The following is a 15,825-nucleotide window of genomic DNA, read 5'->3' as shown; positions in this document are numbered from 1 at the left end:
GATCTCTCGCCAGGCACAGGGGATGGGAGAGTAGAGGGGGCAGGTTTCTTTTTTGCATTCCCATCTCCCCTGACTCCTGGGTGTTGTACAGGACTTAACACTTTACCTGCCATGCTGCAATGAAGCAGCCAGGCAGTGAGCAGAGGGGCTGTTCCAACCAGATCACAGTTAGCCTCACAGGAGACCAGTTCCTCTATTCTATCCTCCTTGCTGTGGAAAATGCCTGCTCTGAAATAAAGGCTTTCAGTCCAGCCAGCAGACGCAACTCCACCCAGCCACTCAGCTAGCAAGGGTGATGGGAATGCCCTGACCCTTTCCACTGCACTGCTCTCCCTACAGCACCACTCCGGGGCAGCGATCACAGAGGCTGCCCAGGTGGCATGGCTTTAGCTGTGCTGTAGAGCCAGGGACACGCTGTGTCAGACTCCCCCAGCTGCCCTGGTTACTCACTCCTAGGCCCGTGGTTTGCCCAGCAGGATCCGATCTGGCCCACAGTGAATGAGCCAGATGGTTTGCGCCATGGCCCAGGGATGGCCTGCACACAGGAAGGATCCCCCGTCCTCACGCGGAGACCACACAGATCAGGGTGATACGCACGTGGTGGAGAAGGCCAGGATTGGCATGGTCATATCCAGCTCTTCTCCGCTTCCTTTCTCCTGCCAGCTGGCTCCAGGGACACCCCTGTACTGGTGAGGCGGACGGCTGGGGCTTTGAGATCTCTCATCTCCAGGAGAGAAATGATGCTGCCTCTGAACTCACTCCCATGGGAGAGATCACTGGACTCTGCCCATCCCAAGGCCTCATCCCTCTCAGCACGTCTGAGCCCAAAGAAGCAAGTGATGGGCCTTGCTAAAGCAACATGCACTGGAACTATTCCATCAGCCCAGCGCAGACCAGTATAAACCAGTCCTAGAGCAGGGCAGAGCTGGAGATGAGGGATCTCCTCGGGTGAGCGCTGCAAGTGGCGGAGAGCCCCTACTGCCCAAGGAACACCCCCATTCCTCCTTGCACAGAAATCAGCAGCTTCCTCTGAGCCCCACCCCTGCCACAGTTGCGTCCGCCCGAGAGAGGCAGCGTCCTAGCAACGCTTGCAGAAATGTTTGCTGACATTATGCCAGGAGAGGGCAGAGCACCCCACCCTCCCAGATCTCCCGGGCTCAGAGACAGCAGATCAACCCCACCCCCGTCTCCTACACTCAGGGGCAGCTTGGAGCAAAGGACGCTCCAGGGAAATCTCATGACAGTGCTGGATACACAGCCCTTTCTGGAGAGGCCTGCTCCAGGCATTGCACTCGGGATGGCCCAGAGCCACTGAACTGATTTAAGATCTAGAAAACGCGAGCTGCGAGAGAAGATTAGAAGAACTGGGCTTGTTTAGTGCATAAAAGAGAAGGCTGACAGGGGACAGGATATCAGCTTTCAAGTACCTAAAAGGGTGTTACAAGGAGGAGGGAGAAAAAAAATTGTTCTCCTGGGCCTCTGAGGACAGGACAAGGAGCAATGGGCTCAAACTGCAGCAAGGGAGGTTTAGGTCGGACATTAGGAAAAACTTCCTGTCAGGGTGTTTAATTACTGGAATTAACTGCCCAGGGCAGGGGCGTCCAACACATTTGCCACTTGACATGTGTGGTGAACAGGACACCTCGTTGTGGAGCTTTTAAATGCAGCTCTTCCTGAGAGCCCCACCCCTGGCAGGAGAAGAGCAGGGCAGCGGCAGCGGCCCCAACAGCTCTGGTGAATTGCTGGCATTGAATTAGAACAGGGAGCTTGGGCCTGGCTCCGGGGGGGAGGCATTTATTTAGAGGGGAGGGCTGGGATGCCTGGCTGGAGGGGAAGGGGCTGGGATGCCTGGTTCCGGGGGCACATTTATTTGGGCAAGGGAAAGTGACGAATATGGAAAGATGACAACTTACACATGCAGTGATCTTTGAGCTCCTATCGGGCACTGACTGCTCGCCCAGGGTGGTTGCAGAATCTCCATCAGTGGAGACATTTGAGAGTGGGTTAGACAAACAACCCGTCAGGGATGGTCTAGATGCGTCTTGGCCCCGCCCTGAGGGCGGGGGACGAGACTTAATGACTCTCGAGGTCCTTTCCAGCTCTAGGATGCTATGGTACCACTGCCAGAAAGCCCTGGGGGTGACTTAGTGTCACAACAGCTTCCCATCAGAGCGCTCCATCGGGAGATGAATCCAGGGCCCACATGGCCTGGCCCAGCAGCAGCCCGGCTCGGAGCTGGAGCTGGCCACGACAATAGAGAAATACTGCCAGGCGTCTGCCAAAGCTGCAGCGGGGCTGTTGGTCTCATCCCCTCCCCCAGCAGCACACAGGGCAGGGAAAGCGGCTGCTGCGGCTGTCACAGCCCTGCCCCCGATGCGCAGCGCACTCACTCTCGTTCCAGGCGGGAGCCCAGGAGGTCGTGGTGAGCCGGGCCTGGGGCAGGAGATGGGGTGGTGGAGCCCCTTGTTTTGCTGGGACACTGACTGGCCCGGCTGTGCCGCTCCGCCTCGGAGTCCGTGTGGGCTGGGGATGGAAGGAGACAGTGAGGGACATTAAATGGCTGTGACCTTTGGGAACATCGCTATATTTCCCCGGTGATCCAGAGCCACTTGTAGGTCTGACTCAGGCACCTTCACACCCACACCTCCTGGTGAGGTGGTGGCAACTCCTCTGGGTGGGAGAAGATTCTGTCTCCATGGCCCACTCAGTCCTTGACCTCACTGCCAGCAAGAGACGCAAATGCACAATGCACCTCTCCCCCTGGAATGGAGCCTCCCAAACACATCCCACCCAGCTCAGCCCACCACCAACTAGAGCAGCCTTTGAACCAGCAGCCGAGCGCTGAAAGGCTCCATTCCCCAGACCCAGCCTCCAGACCCACTCGCTGCCAGAGGAGTAGGGCTGGGCAAGCCACCTGACTGCATGATGGAGGCTCCCTGGACACGTCATGGGCTTCCCTCTCATCCAGGTGCTTGAGTAAAAAGGGGACCCAGGCTGGAACTCTTTCAAGCCACAAACCAAAGGACGGATGCAAGACCCTGGGAGCCCTGAAAGCTAGTCTGCCGGTGAGCTTGCTGCCCAAAAGCTGGGGATATGAGGAGGAGAAAGACCACTGGCTGATGGGCAGTGAGGGTGAGCAGCAGTCACTGGGTGGCACAGCCTTAATTTAGGGGACCAGAACAGCTCCCCGAAGTGGCCTGGAAGTGGCTAGTCTCTGAGGACCTTTGCTACTGCTCCCTCTGGCTGCCTGAGCCCCATCACGCCTGTTAAACCACCATCACCCAAGCAGGCCCACAGGCCTTGCTAGCCCTGGTCCAAGTCTTTTAGATGAAAAATGAAAACTTGGGTGGGAAAAGTTTCATTTTGGTCCACTTTCTTCCATTTGTCTATTGAAAAACCAAATCCCTCCCCCTCCAGTTTTGGTTTTCAAAAAATAGTTTGTTAAAGGAAAAAGTAGTTTTTGAAAATCAGCATGTTCCTGGGGTTTTCAGAGAATTAAAATCACAGGAGACACAGGGGGACCATTCCAAGTGTTCAGAGAAGAAAACTGGTATTTTTTGTTTCTGTCAGTGGCAGCCCCTCTCACCATAGGAAGCCGGGAGAAGAACTCTGCCCCTACAAGAGACAATGTGTACTTCAGACTAGAGGTGCCGAGATACCCCAGGGATGGGCATATTCTACTCACTGATGTCTGCGTCTGGTCCCACCTCGCTGGTGATGCTGTTTGCCCACTGGGTAGGAGAGCTGGTTTGGGAGATGCTGCCACGGGGGAGGTTGTGTCTTTGGGGACCACCCCGGGCTGGCAGCTGTCTGGTGGATGGGTATGTGCCCAGCAGTTCCTTTTCTGACTGCAGCGGGGTAGCCACTTTCTGCAGAGAAGCGTGCAGAGCAGTCGGGCTGCATGTAGGGGCAGATCTTCTCAACACGCCGGGGGGCCTGGGAACAAGGCAAACCAATGGGTGTCATTAAGGGAGTCTCCTAGCTACCACCAGCCCAGCTGCTCCTCTGCTTTACCCAGCTGGATGGTTCCCTCATCATGCTCAGCCCAGTCACTGCTCAGCCTGGCTCTGTAACTACCCCCTGTACCCTCATCACCCGCAGCCCAGCCACTGCTCAGCCCGGCTCTGTAACTTCCCCCGTTCCCTCATCACCCGCAGCCCAGCCACTGCTCGGCCTGGCTCTGTAACTACCCCCTGTACCCTCATCACCCCCAGCCCAGCCACTGCTCAGCCTGGCTCTGTAACTACCCCCTGTACCCTCATCACCCCCAGCCCAGCCACTGCTCAGCCCGGCTCTGTAACTTCCCCCGTTCCCTCATCACCCTCAGCCCAGCCACTGCTCAGCCTGGCTCTGTAACTACCCCCTGTTCCCTCATCACCCCCAGCCCAGCCTGGCTCTGTAACTACCCCCTGTACCCTCATCACCCCCAGCCCAGTCACTGCTTGGCCCAGCTCTGTAACTTCCCCCTGTTCCCTCATCACCCCCAGCCCAGCCACTGCTCGGCCTGGCTCTGTAACTACCCCCTGTACCCTCATCACCCCCAGCCCAGCCACTGCTCAGCCTGGCTCTGTAACTACCCCCTGTACCCTCATCACCCCCAGCCCAGTCACTGCTCGGCCCAGCTCTGTAACTACCCTGTTCCCTCATCACCCGCAGCCCAGCCACTGCTCGGCCCAGCTCTGTAACTACCCCCTGTTCCCTCATCACCTCCAGCCCAGCCACTGCTCGGCCTGGCTCTGTAACTACCCCCTGTTCCCTCATCACCCCCAGCCCAGCCACTGCTCAGCCCAGCTCTGTAACTACCTCCCTCCACTTCCCTCACTACCCCCTTTGCTGTGCTGTGTATTCCAGACCCTCTCACCACTTTCACCATACTCCCGTTGTCCCCAGTTCACTGGTTACCGTGTGTCCTGAGATCCCCTTCCCAGTCTGATCACCTGCTCTGGCACCTCCCCACATTCACCAACAGCCAGTCCCCCCTGTGACCCATGTACTCAGGCTCGTCCCGTCTCTACCCTCCACCCCATCACAGTTTTGCAGTCCTGGAGCCTTTTTACCAGCCTCCAAGGGCAGGGGACGGGTGGGGGCAGTCACAAGCTAAGGCAGGGGCTGAACAGAGAGCAGAGCCCGTACGCAGTGGGAGAGAAGTGATGCTCCGGGGTGCGTGTCAGTGGGGACACCCTGCTGGCCTCCGACCCCATGAACCCGCTGTCCGTCTCGGGAGACACGATGCGATGATCCTGCAGCAGAAGGGAAACGAGGTCAATTAGGGATCAGTGCCAAGGTTCCTGCCCCCCGTGACTAGGGCGAGCTGGTTTGTAGCTGCAGGGGAGACCATCAAGGAGCAGCACGCTGAGGCCAGGTGCTGGTCCGTCAGGAAGCAGTGCTCCTCCCTCGCAGTCAGGACTGAACAAGGCCCTCTCAGGCCCTTCAGGGCGCTACCTAGCTGGAGCCACTGCTTTGTATGGGAGAAGGAAGACTAAGGTCCTGGAACACATGGTCATTAAAACAAACCCCAAGGTCCATCCTGCAGGAGCTGGGGTGATAACTCCAGAGGCAACAGGCCATATTCCATGTTGGAGAGTTGCATTCATGTGGAACTGGTCCTTCTCTAAGAACTCGCTTGGGTGGGGGCTTCCAGTGTGAGGTGGACCACACACCAGTGGTGGCTGCATATCAGCAGCTAGAAGGAAATGTCCGTGTATAGATATATATGAGTGCAGGAGGCTGCGGGGAGGGCACTAGGGCCTGCAGCAACCCCTGGCTTGGAGTGGTTTCCTTATATAGGGGGCTGGAGTTTGGTTCAAGGGCTCTGAGCCCCCTCCCACCCCCAACTCTACAAATTGTCCCAGAGCCCTACGTACGTAGGCCCTTCTTTTCAGGAATTGCTTCTGGATCTGTGCCCCAAATGCAGTGACCCTGAGCAGGTGGCAGCCCCACCTCCATGTCACCCTCCTGCTGCGTACCTCAGACTGGGAGGACTTGGCCTGGAGGAAAGGCTTCTGTGGGAGGTGCTCAGAAATGGCACTGCCCACCAAGCTGCTCTGGCGGGAGAGTGTCTCCTGCTGCCCCCCAAGGGACGACTTGGGGATTGCATCCTGGGGCCTGGCTGTGATAGGCAAGCTCCGAGGCAGGGACTCCTCGCCCTGGACCAAGGACAAAAGGCTGGTCCTCCTGCCCAGCGGCTGGTGTTCTCCTGGCTGCAGGGTATGTGCCCTCCTCTCCCGGGGCTGCCTGTTAGGGTGAGAGAGCAACACCAGTCAGAACCGTCCATCAAGAAAGGGGCAGTGCCACCACCTGGCCTTTCACTCCCAGCAGCACTCCCAGGTCAAGGGGCACAGCTGCCCATCACCCCACTGCAGTGCAAGGAGCTTTCAGGGAGCAGTGCACCTACAAGAGCTGCTCCTGCTCCCACTGGAGCCAATGGTGATGCCCTGTTGTTACCATCAGCAATGGGAGCAGAATTACTCCAGGTAGGAGTCTGTTTCCACGCTCACCGTGAGAGCTGGGTGGGAAAAGGTCCGTCTGGTTCCCAGAGATTTCCAGAGTCCAAATCTGGGTTAGCGCCAATCCAGAAATGAATCAGAGTGCTCTGCCATCGGGATGGGAGACCTGGTCCCTGAGTGCTAGGCTATCCCTGGGAGCCCTTATTCCCAAGTGTTCTGGCTGGAGAGCTACCCCCAGAAACATGGAGAGCCCTGGGAACCTAAGAAGGTAGGAGCTTGGCAGGCAGGCTGCTGGGAAGCTGAGTGGGCATGCTGGCAGGAAACCAGGCAGGTTTCCATTTCAGCATAAGAACGAGGGGTCACCAAATGAAATTAACAGGCTACAGCTTTAAAACAAGCAAAAGGAAGTATTTGTTCATGCAACGCACAGTCACCCTGTGAAACTCCTGGCCAGAAGAGCTTGTGAAGACCAGGACTTTAATAGGGTTCAACCAAGAACAGGATAAATTCATGGAGGATTAGATCCAGGATAAATTCATGGAGGATCAGATCCATCAATGGCCATTAGCTGGGATGGGCAGGACTGGCGTCCTTAGCCTCTGTTTGCCAGAAGCTGGGAATGGGTGACAGGGAAGGGATCACCCGCTGACTACCTGCTCTGTTAATTTCTCTGGGCACCTGGCATTGGCCGCTGTCAGAGCACAGGACACTGGGCTAGATGGACCTTTGGTATGATCCAGTCTGGCTGTTCTGATGTGCAAACATCTCCTGTCCCTGACAATCTGGACTCTTTGAACGTTGGTGACATCAAAATCATCACTGCAAAACCTTTCCATTTTCACCAGCCAGTGACAGTGGACAGAACATGTTACACAGGGACTTTTCTGACCACCTCTATGCAGCATTCTTCTAAAAGTCTAGCCTGTGAGGAAAAGGACCTTAACTCCCGGGCTACAGGACCTGCACTTGTATGTTGCAGCTATGTGGGAACTCAGCAATGGGTGGATTTGTATCTTCCCTTGTTAGCTATTGAGGGCAGGGACCGCAGCTTCCTTTGGATGCGTACAGTGCCTGGCACAATTTGGGCCTCTCCTGTGGTCTCGGATTGCCTTCAGGCTTTTTACGCGTAAACAGCCAAAGAGTCAGTTCCCTGCTTCTCGCCCTCGTCACTCAAACTTGTTCAAGTCTGCAGGCATAGCTCTCTGCCCCCATTTCTGCCTCCTCATGGCCTTGCCCTCCTTCTCCTTATTTACTCTGTAATGGGCTCGCTCCAGGGGACAGAGTCCTCCTCCTGTCTGCAGCCTGCTTGCCCTCCAAAGCACAGTAAGTAACAGCAGAAGGCTCCTTTGTTCTGCTTGTGACTTGGAGAGGAAGGCAGAGAGAGAAGATGTCTTTGTGTCTGCTTTATTTTCTTTTGTCAGGGACTCAGTTCTTTTTTAGGTCACATCCAGACACACAGCGGATACCCCCACCAGCAAAATACAGAGCAACAGAACCTATCAGGGTTAGCTTGAGGTAATACACCAACCTAGCACTGCCCTGTGGCTACTGTCAGACTCTGCAAAAAATTGAAGATTTAATTTACTTATTTTTTTTCAAAAAGAACAAAATATTTCCGCAAGTGGCCACTGATTTCGGGAACCCAGCTCGAGGGCGTCTTGCACATCGTGAAGGCCATTTGTTTAAAATCTATCTCCCCAAGAAATACCGAGCAATAACAACAGGCTGATTTTATGAAGTGACAGAGAACTGAAGCTGCAAATCGCACACTGAGCCCTAGGTAATTGAGACACACAGAATCAGCAGCCACTTGTGAAAATTGGGGCCTGTCTACTCCTCAGGACTGCAAAGAAAATCTTTCATATGCAACAAAATGCTGTGCAGCCTTCCTGAGAAACAGCAGCCCCGGAGAGGCATCAACTACCTCGTTCACCTACATGTGTTAACTCTGAACCATAATAACGACAGACCAAAAATTAGTAACCTAAACTATTTCACAGACAATCAACTTAGCATAAACAAAGCTCTGCACCTTAGCCTTCGCGTTTCCAATGTGACAGGGCATTAATTAAACAAGGAAAGGAAAAAAGAAGCTTTAATAGACATTTATTTTTTAAATAACAAAAAAGCATTGTAATAATTTCCCCTACCTTCAACAGTTCCAGAATTCTGAGCCTATGGGTAGTTGGTCCTATCCCTTTAAATTAGCCTCATCGCTTCCCCTGTCTCCCTAGTTAGTGTAGACAGGACTGAACTAGAGAATGTAGAGAACTTCACATATCTGGGGAGCAACTTAATGTATGATCTAGACTGTAAGAAGGAAATAGCGACTAGAACAGCGAAAGCAAGAGAGAGTTTGAAGGCAGTGGATAAGATCTGGAAAAGCAAAGTGATTAGCTTAGGAACGAAGCTGAGCATCTTGAAAACGTGTATTCAGCAGCACGTTGTACGGATGTGAGACGGGGAGATAATGAAAGATTAGAAGAAAAGAATATAAGCGTTGGAGAGGAACTGTTACAGAAAGATTCTGAGAACAGGATGGGTGCAGAAGGTCACCAATGAGGAAATATATAGGAAGATGCAGCCGAAATAGAACCTACTGCAGAAGGTTATAAGACGGAAGCTACAACTATTTGGGCATATTTGCAGAATGAACAATGAACGAAAAATCAAGTCCCTGGTATTCAGCATAATGGATGGTTCGAATAGGAGAAGCAGACCTCCAGAGAATGGACAGATGATATAGTAGATTGGTGCGGAGCCGGTCTACAGAAACTAACCTGCTCTGAACTGGACAGGGAAAGATGGAAGGAAACAGTGAGAAGGGCATCGGACACCAATGGGCACTGAGCCTATGGTTGTTGTTGTTGATGATGATGATGATACATAGGGCATGAATTACTTACGGCTCAGAGGTCACATGAGTCATCCCTTCTTTTAACGGCAGCATCCTGTGAAGGCTCTTGTCCATCCCAGTGTCCTTTGCAGCAGGACCATCCACTTCCTGGGGTGATTTGGTCTCTCCCAGGCCCAGCTGTTCCAAGCTCAGAGATTCAGGCAAGGACTTGAAGCTGTTGTACCTGGTGGTATGAAAGAGACTGGGTGTCTCTCTAGCCAGCCACAGCTCCCCTTCCTAGTGGCAGCAATCCCACACCCTGGCACCCAGACCTCGCTCAAGCACAAGGGCCCAAGCAGTTCACAGAGCTCTGCACTTTACAGTGACGCGCCAGCTCCCATCTGATCAGCAGCCAGTTTCCCAGGCCAGGTGAGCAGCTGGATGCGTGAGCTAATGGGGCAATGGCAGCTCTAGCAGAGCTAGGTTCTGTTCTGGGCCCCCCGTTACAAAAAGGATGTGGACACATTGGAGAGGGTCCAGTGGAGGGCAATGAAAATGATTAGGGGGCTGGAGCACATGACCAGGAGGAAAGGCTGCGGGATTTGGGCTTATTTAGTCTACAGAAGAGAACAGCAAGTGGGGTTTGATAGCAGCCTTCAACTAGCTGAAGGGAAATTACAAAGAGGATCCAGTGAGGCTGTTCTCAGCGGTGACGGATGGCAGAACAAGGAGCAATGATCTCAAATTTCAGAGGGAGAAGTGTAGGTTGTATATTAGGAAAAACTATTTCCTCAGAAGGGTGGTGAAGCACTAGAATGCGTTACCGAGAGACGTGATGGATTCTCCATCCCTAGAGGTTTGTAAGTCCTGGCTTGACAAGGTCCTGGCTGGGATGATTTAGTTGGGGTTGATCCTGCTTTAGGCAGGGGGCTGGACTCAATGACCTCCTGAGGTCCCTTCCAGCCCTAGGAGTCTATGATTCTGACGTGCAGCAAGGGAAAAAGCTCCTCCCTCCCTGCTCAGTCCAACCTGGCAGAGGCTCTGAGGAGGTTCACAAAAGCTCTGGCAATGCAGAGGGGGCTGCCCCGCCAGGCTTGTGTCATGTGCTGGTTTTCTGTGGGGCACGACTGAAGCTGTTAAACTTGATGCGTGTCCATGGGCAGGTTGGACGTAGGCCTCCACAGGCGGGAACCAAGTGCCCTTCGTGCCGCAAGGAATCCATGCTCGAGCACTCAGCCTGAACGACAACCCTTTCCCTCCCCAGTTACAAGTACAGCGTGAGGCGTGACACCCCCTTCCAGCATGGGGTGGGCAGCGAAGCTATTCTTACTGCCAAGATATAGGGGGTGTATGCAGAGCCCTGTCCTGCAGGGCCCTTTGTGCGACTGCCTCAGAGAGCTGACGCCAGCAAAGCACCGATTGGCCTGACGCCGAAACACATTCCCCTCGGGCACAGACTTACTGCACTGCTGTACACAACTGTGCACAACTGCTGCATGCCGGGCACGTGCATTGCACGAGTGCTGGCTGTTGGCACGTAGCATGTGTCCATTTCAGCCGGCCAGCCTACTGCCTAAGGGATAAGGCATCAGCCTCTGGAGCTCACGTCCCATCTGGGTTTGCTGGTGACATGAGGTGGGGGATGATCTAGGTGGTGCTCGGCCCCGCCATGAGGGCAGGAGACTGAAGCTGGCGACCTCTTGAGGTCCCTTCCAGCTCTAGGATCTGGGTGTGCAGGGGCAGCACTTACTGGTCCAGCAGGTTCTCAAAGTCCTGCTCCACTTGAAGCTGCTTGTGTCGAAGGGCTGTGGGAAGCGCCTCTCTCTCCTCCGCCAGCTCGCTGCTTGCAGAGCTCGCCTCTGCGTCCACTCGCACCGGGGACAGGGCGTGCTCTGGAACAGGGGCCTGTGGGGCCGAAAGCGGCATGCTCAGCCCCCACCCCACAGCACCTCTGCCAGCAGGAGGCACTGCAGGGAATGAGACGGACGTGCTGGCTGCAGAAGACCTCAGCAATTTCCTAGTGCGGGTCCCTCTAGAGAAACCGGCACTCCACCGCCCCGGCAGGGCAGCTCACCCCTCCTCCAGCTCCACCCTCTTCCCGCAGGAGGTGCTGAGGGGAGCTGAGGAGACCGCAGGCTCTGGGTGGGGGCTGGGGTGAGCTCACCGCTACCCCAGTCACGCAGGGAACATTGCAGCAGCCGCGGCTCCACGCAGGACATCCCTGCTGCGCCAGTCCTCGGGGCGCTCTGGCTGAGGTGCTGAAGGAGGGCTCATTTGAAAGCACTTCCAGGGCAGATTTCTGTAGTGCCTTGGGTCTGAAACAGGCCAGCAACCACCTTGCCTGGGAAACCTCAGGCCACAGAAATCCAGAGCAGCGCAGACTTTACCTCAGGGTAGGGGGTGCAGACGGCTGGGATCGGGGCTCGAAGTGACGGCCTTGGGGAGGAGAGCGGCGGCTCTGAGAGCGGGGCTGGAAAACACCTGGGAGACAGGACTGGTTCAGAGCAACTCCTCGTGGGGGGCAGGTTCTGCACGGCTTGGTCAATCCTATCCTTCAGCTCTTCCAAGCGCATTCCCAGGCGGAAAATGTCCCCTTCCACCGCTCTGAAAACACACGAGGACAGCAGCCGAGGGGTGAGGGCCTTCGCAGCCACGGCCAGGTGGGAACAAAGAGCCAACAGCTCAGAAAGGAAGGCTGGTCCGGCATGTAACGTGCCAGCTGAGGACCCAGGCGATCTGAGTTCAGGTCCCTGATTTGCTACCGGCTGCGCTGCTGACTCCTTGTGCCCTTCCCCCGTTAACAAGCCTCCCTGTGTTTGGCCTGATTGGCTTGCACGCGACTGTCTCTGTGTGTGCGTACAGCGCCTAGCATCTCCGAGTTCTGGACTCAGCATGGGGCGCTGGCAATAAACAGGAAACGTAAGAACTGCCCCACGCTGGACGGCTCTTGGCAGGGCCATCTTTAGGATTCACGAGGCCCTATGCAGCCTGGGACTGGGGGCGGACAATGTGATTTTATGATCTTCAGCAGCACGCTAATGAAATAGTTTTCAGGTGAATGGTAAGCTCGAGTGCCGTAGGCTAACACGGTACGTTCGGAACTCGACAGCGTACACCTGGGGTTGGCAAATGCCTATTAAATGGCTTCATTACCATGTGATACCTTTTTCCCAGGTTCAGTGTGCTGCAAAGAGGTCTGGCTGGCTGTTCCACTGTTAAATTTACTAGATCTTCTCCGGAGGAAGCAGAGCCACAGAACAGGAATACGAAGGCTGTTGGCATTAAGACCCAGTGCTGTCCCAGATTTTTCAGCGCCCAGGGCAGCTGTGTATGCTGCATACGGGGAAGGACGGCCCTGCCTCCGAACCAGGCCAATGGGCAGCAGAGCTGCCAGACCAACAGGCACTAAGAGTGCCCAACAGCTGGTGCTTTTGGCTGGCTTCACCCCAGGTGTGGTTTTCCCCTGTCTAGCAGCTGTAGGTGCTGCTTTGTCCATGTAAGTGAACGTCAAGACTACCTCCACTGGGGTAGGTGGGGCCACCCTGGATTTACACTGAGGGGGCTGAGACTGGATCTGGCCCACTCTCACCAGCCACGTGCAGGGTGCACAAGTGGTTCGGGGTCATCGTCTGCAGCCCCAGAGCATGAAAATGAGGATCCAGCAGCAATCAGCTGACCGAGCTAGTACGGGACTAGACCGCAACAAGCAGCAAGTTACTGCTCAGGACTCACAGGCCTCATCCCTTCACTAACATCCCGAAATATCAATCAGGACAGAGGCAGGTTGGAGTAAGTGGCACAATGAGGACACAGCCGCACCACACTCTGTTAATCCTGGTGCTGGACTGCAGAGGCTCATCTGCCTGGGAGTGAGTGTTCATTCGCGGCTCTTTGCAGCCGGCTGCTCAGAAAATCCCAGATTTTAAACTCCAGTCCCAGAGCCCTTCCCAGGCCAACCCACATGCTCTTCCTTGGGCTCTAGCTATATAATCTGAAGCACTGACCTGGCCCCTACCAGTGCAATACTAACACTTAGACTTACCTGCCAGGCAGTGCTCTTATCTGCACTGTACAGAGGGGCACCGAGAAACTAAGTGATGTGCCCAAGGTCACAAGGTGCCAGTAACAGAGCAGGGAATTGAACCCTGGTCTCCCCAGTCACAAGTTGGTGATCTAACCATTGAGTAATGCTACCTCTTGGTAGCAATCAATCATTTGACCCAGACAGTGTTTAAGGAACAAATGTGGGCAGAACACCCATACCTGTCTGGATCGAAGTCCCCAGGGGGCCCGGCTGCATCTGGGAGCTGCTGCTGCTGGCGGTACTCTTCCCGGGCCTGTAGATACGCTCGCTCCAGAGCATCCTGCGCCTCCTTCAGCCTCGCAAACCCCTACGACCGGGGCAACATATTGAAACACTGAGCCTGGCCTTTGCTGTCCCCCGCCAGAGTACAAGCCTCTCTGCCAGACGACACGCCCGCAGCAGTCTTTGCCTAGCCTGGGAGGGTGGGATTTGGAATGCCAGCCAGGCTACTCCGAGCCTGTGAATCCTGGATAAGAACGCCGGAGCCACACACATGCAGCCATCACAAGTCCTCTGGGAAGAGAGAGCTGGGGCCTGCGGAATCAGAAGCTCGAGTCTCTTGTCAGCTGAGCTAGAGGGTCGCCCCATTAGCTGTGCATACGCAGCAGGCTTTTACCCTCTTTGGGGCCAGTCGTAAAATCAGTGTATTGCAATGGCTAGGAATGTCCAGACCCGACTGGGCTCAGAGGCACATTCAAACACTGCCTCTAGCACACCCATGTGAACTAAACCTGACTACTCTACAGCACTGCGCCTTCTGATTTTTAATCTTCCATCGGTGGAATAAATTTTGTTCTGTGCACCAAGACGTGTAGGGACGTGCACCACCAGGAGAAACTCATGCCGCCCGCTGTGGGCGCTGTGCCAATCAGCTGGGCGGCACCTCAATCTCTCCTGGGCAGATGTGTCTTTGGTGCAGCAAGCTAACAGACTTGCCAAATCGCAGGTGCAGTGAAAGCTTTGGATAGAGCTAGTCTCACTCTGGGACACCCCAGCTCCAGCACACAGCCCCTGCCCCCCGCATACGAGAACGAGACCAGTTCCTGGGGCGGGGCCCCGGCTGTGTAACTGCCTGGCTGGGACTGGGCCCAGCTGCAGCAGCATCCCCATGTTCGTGCCACTGCAGCTGCTGGCCCCGTCACCCTGGTATGATGTTGCAAAGCATCACAAGGCGACGGCGGAGGACCGCAAGACTGAACAGCCTGGGGCATGGGGACGAGGTGCTTTATTTGGGAGCCCACTGGAAGAGGGAGGATGGGAGCTCGCCAGCCCCTCGGGGATTCTCCAGGACCGAACAGGCTGCGTGCACACGGCCGGCCTAGACACACCTGCCCCTTGGCAGGCGCCTCCGGGAAGTGACTGGGGTCTCCAGAAAGGGGCTAGTAAAAGAAGCAAAGGGTAAAGCTGGGGGTACCGTTAGCTGGGCTTGCGGCATCAGTCTTCCCCTTTGAACCAGTCCCTCGAAAGATTCCACCTGGAAAGGAGGGAAAAGGCATTAGCAGCCATTCCCTGGAGCTGGCCTGCCGGAAGGTTATTCTAATGCTCAACGGCAGCAGCATTAAAATGGAGCTTAGCCTCCTATTCCCTCCCCTCCGCTTCCACCTGGCTCCCGTCTTACCCCCAGCCGTGGTGGGATTCTCCCTCGGATCTGACAAATTCAGCCCCCTGCCTCCAGCTACAAGTGGCTTTCGCTCCACACACGCAGTTTGCTCACACTGGGCCCAACTTGCCTGAGTCTCAAATGTCCTCGCCTGAGCAGCCAGTGTCTGAGCCAGGGGATTCTCTGGAAGTGGTCTCTCCGTGGAAGCGCAGGCCTCAACCCCAGCCAAGCCAGGGAGCCCAGAACTGGCTGGACAGGATGGAGTCTGCTCTCCTGGTGCCCAGGATGACCCTGGAATGGAAGACAAGTGTAAGAAGATCCCAGAGGTGCTGTTTCCGTACTCTAGGTGGCTCCAGAACTGAGGGCCCATCTCCAACCCATCAGGGACAAGCCCCTGTCTCCAGACTAACCAGGGACCTGGCTCCAGGGCAGCGAGATCCAACACCTCTGGCTCATTCTCGGCAGCTCAGCGAGCTGGGTGAGAAGCAGCCAGGTGTCAGTCTCTGGCACGCAAGACTCCTCTTCAATCAGCCTCTGCCTCGGCCATTGGGCTGGGCCAGGAGGAACGATCAGTCCTGCTGACGCCGCCGAGAAGACGGTGGTGGGTACTTACAGCCGGCACCAATGGGGCCAACTCCACTGAAGTCACTAGCACTGTGACCGCTTCGATCAGCACTGAATCAGCTTGGGCCGACTCCGGGTCGCACCCTTCCCCTGCCGAGCCGCAAGCGCGCCAGGCGGAGGGCACACAGGCGGCCAGGGTGGAGCTGCAGCAGCTCAGCAGGTGAGGACGAGACGCCGCAATGTGTGGGCTGCACAGGCCTGGGGCAAGACGGTGCCAGGTAAAAGGATCCTGCAC

General features: G+C 55.6%; 1 protein-coding gene across 1 annotated transcript in view; it reads right to left on the bottom strand.

The window, feature by feature from the left end:
- The window catches only part of AKNA (AT-hook transcription factor), a 64,160-nt gene that overhangs the window by 10,930 nt on the left and 37,405 nt on the right, over nucleotides 1-15,825 (bottom strand). The window contains exons 6-15 of the mRNA XM_075015617.1: nucleotides 15,097-15,257; nucleotides 14,781-14,840; nucleotides 13,546-13,673; nucleotides 11,670-11,886; nucleotides 11,033-11,187; nucleotides 9,353-9,526; nucleotides 5,967-6,234; nucleotides 5,134-5,240; nucleotides 3,686-3,936; nucleotides 2,391-2,523 (exon numbers count right to left, since the gene is read on the bottom strand). Coding sequence (XP_074871718.1) covers nucleotides 2,391-2,523; nucleotides 3,686-3,936; nucleotides 5,134-5,240; nucleotides 5,967-6,234; nucleotides 9,353-9,526; nucleotides 11,033-11,187; nucleotides 11,670-11,886; nucleotides 13,546-13,673; nucleotides 14,781-14,840; nucleotides 15,097-15,257 — 1,654 coding nt within the window. The remainder of the gene's footprint in view (nucleotides 1-2,390; nucleotides 2,524-3,685; nucleotides 3,937-5,133; nucleotides 5,241-5,966; nucleotides 6,235-9,352; nucleotides 9,527-11,032; nucleotides 11,188-11,669; nucleotides 11,887-13,545; nucleotides 13,674-14,780; nucleotides 14,841-15,096; nucleotides 15,258-15,825) is intronic.

This window comes from Carettochelys insculpta, chromosome 21 (assembly GCF_033958435.1).
Source record: "Carettochelys insculpta isolate YL-2023 chromosome 21, ASM3395843v1, whole genome shotgun sequence".
Taxonomy (NCBI): Eukaryota; Metazoa; Chordata; order Testudines; family Carettochelyidae; genus Carettochelys; species Carettochelys insculpta.
Note: the sequence above shows the minus strand (reverse complement) of the source record. Positions and strands in the feature narration are given on the sequence as shown.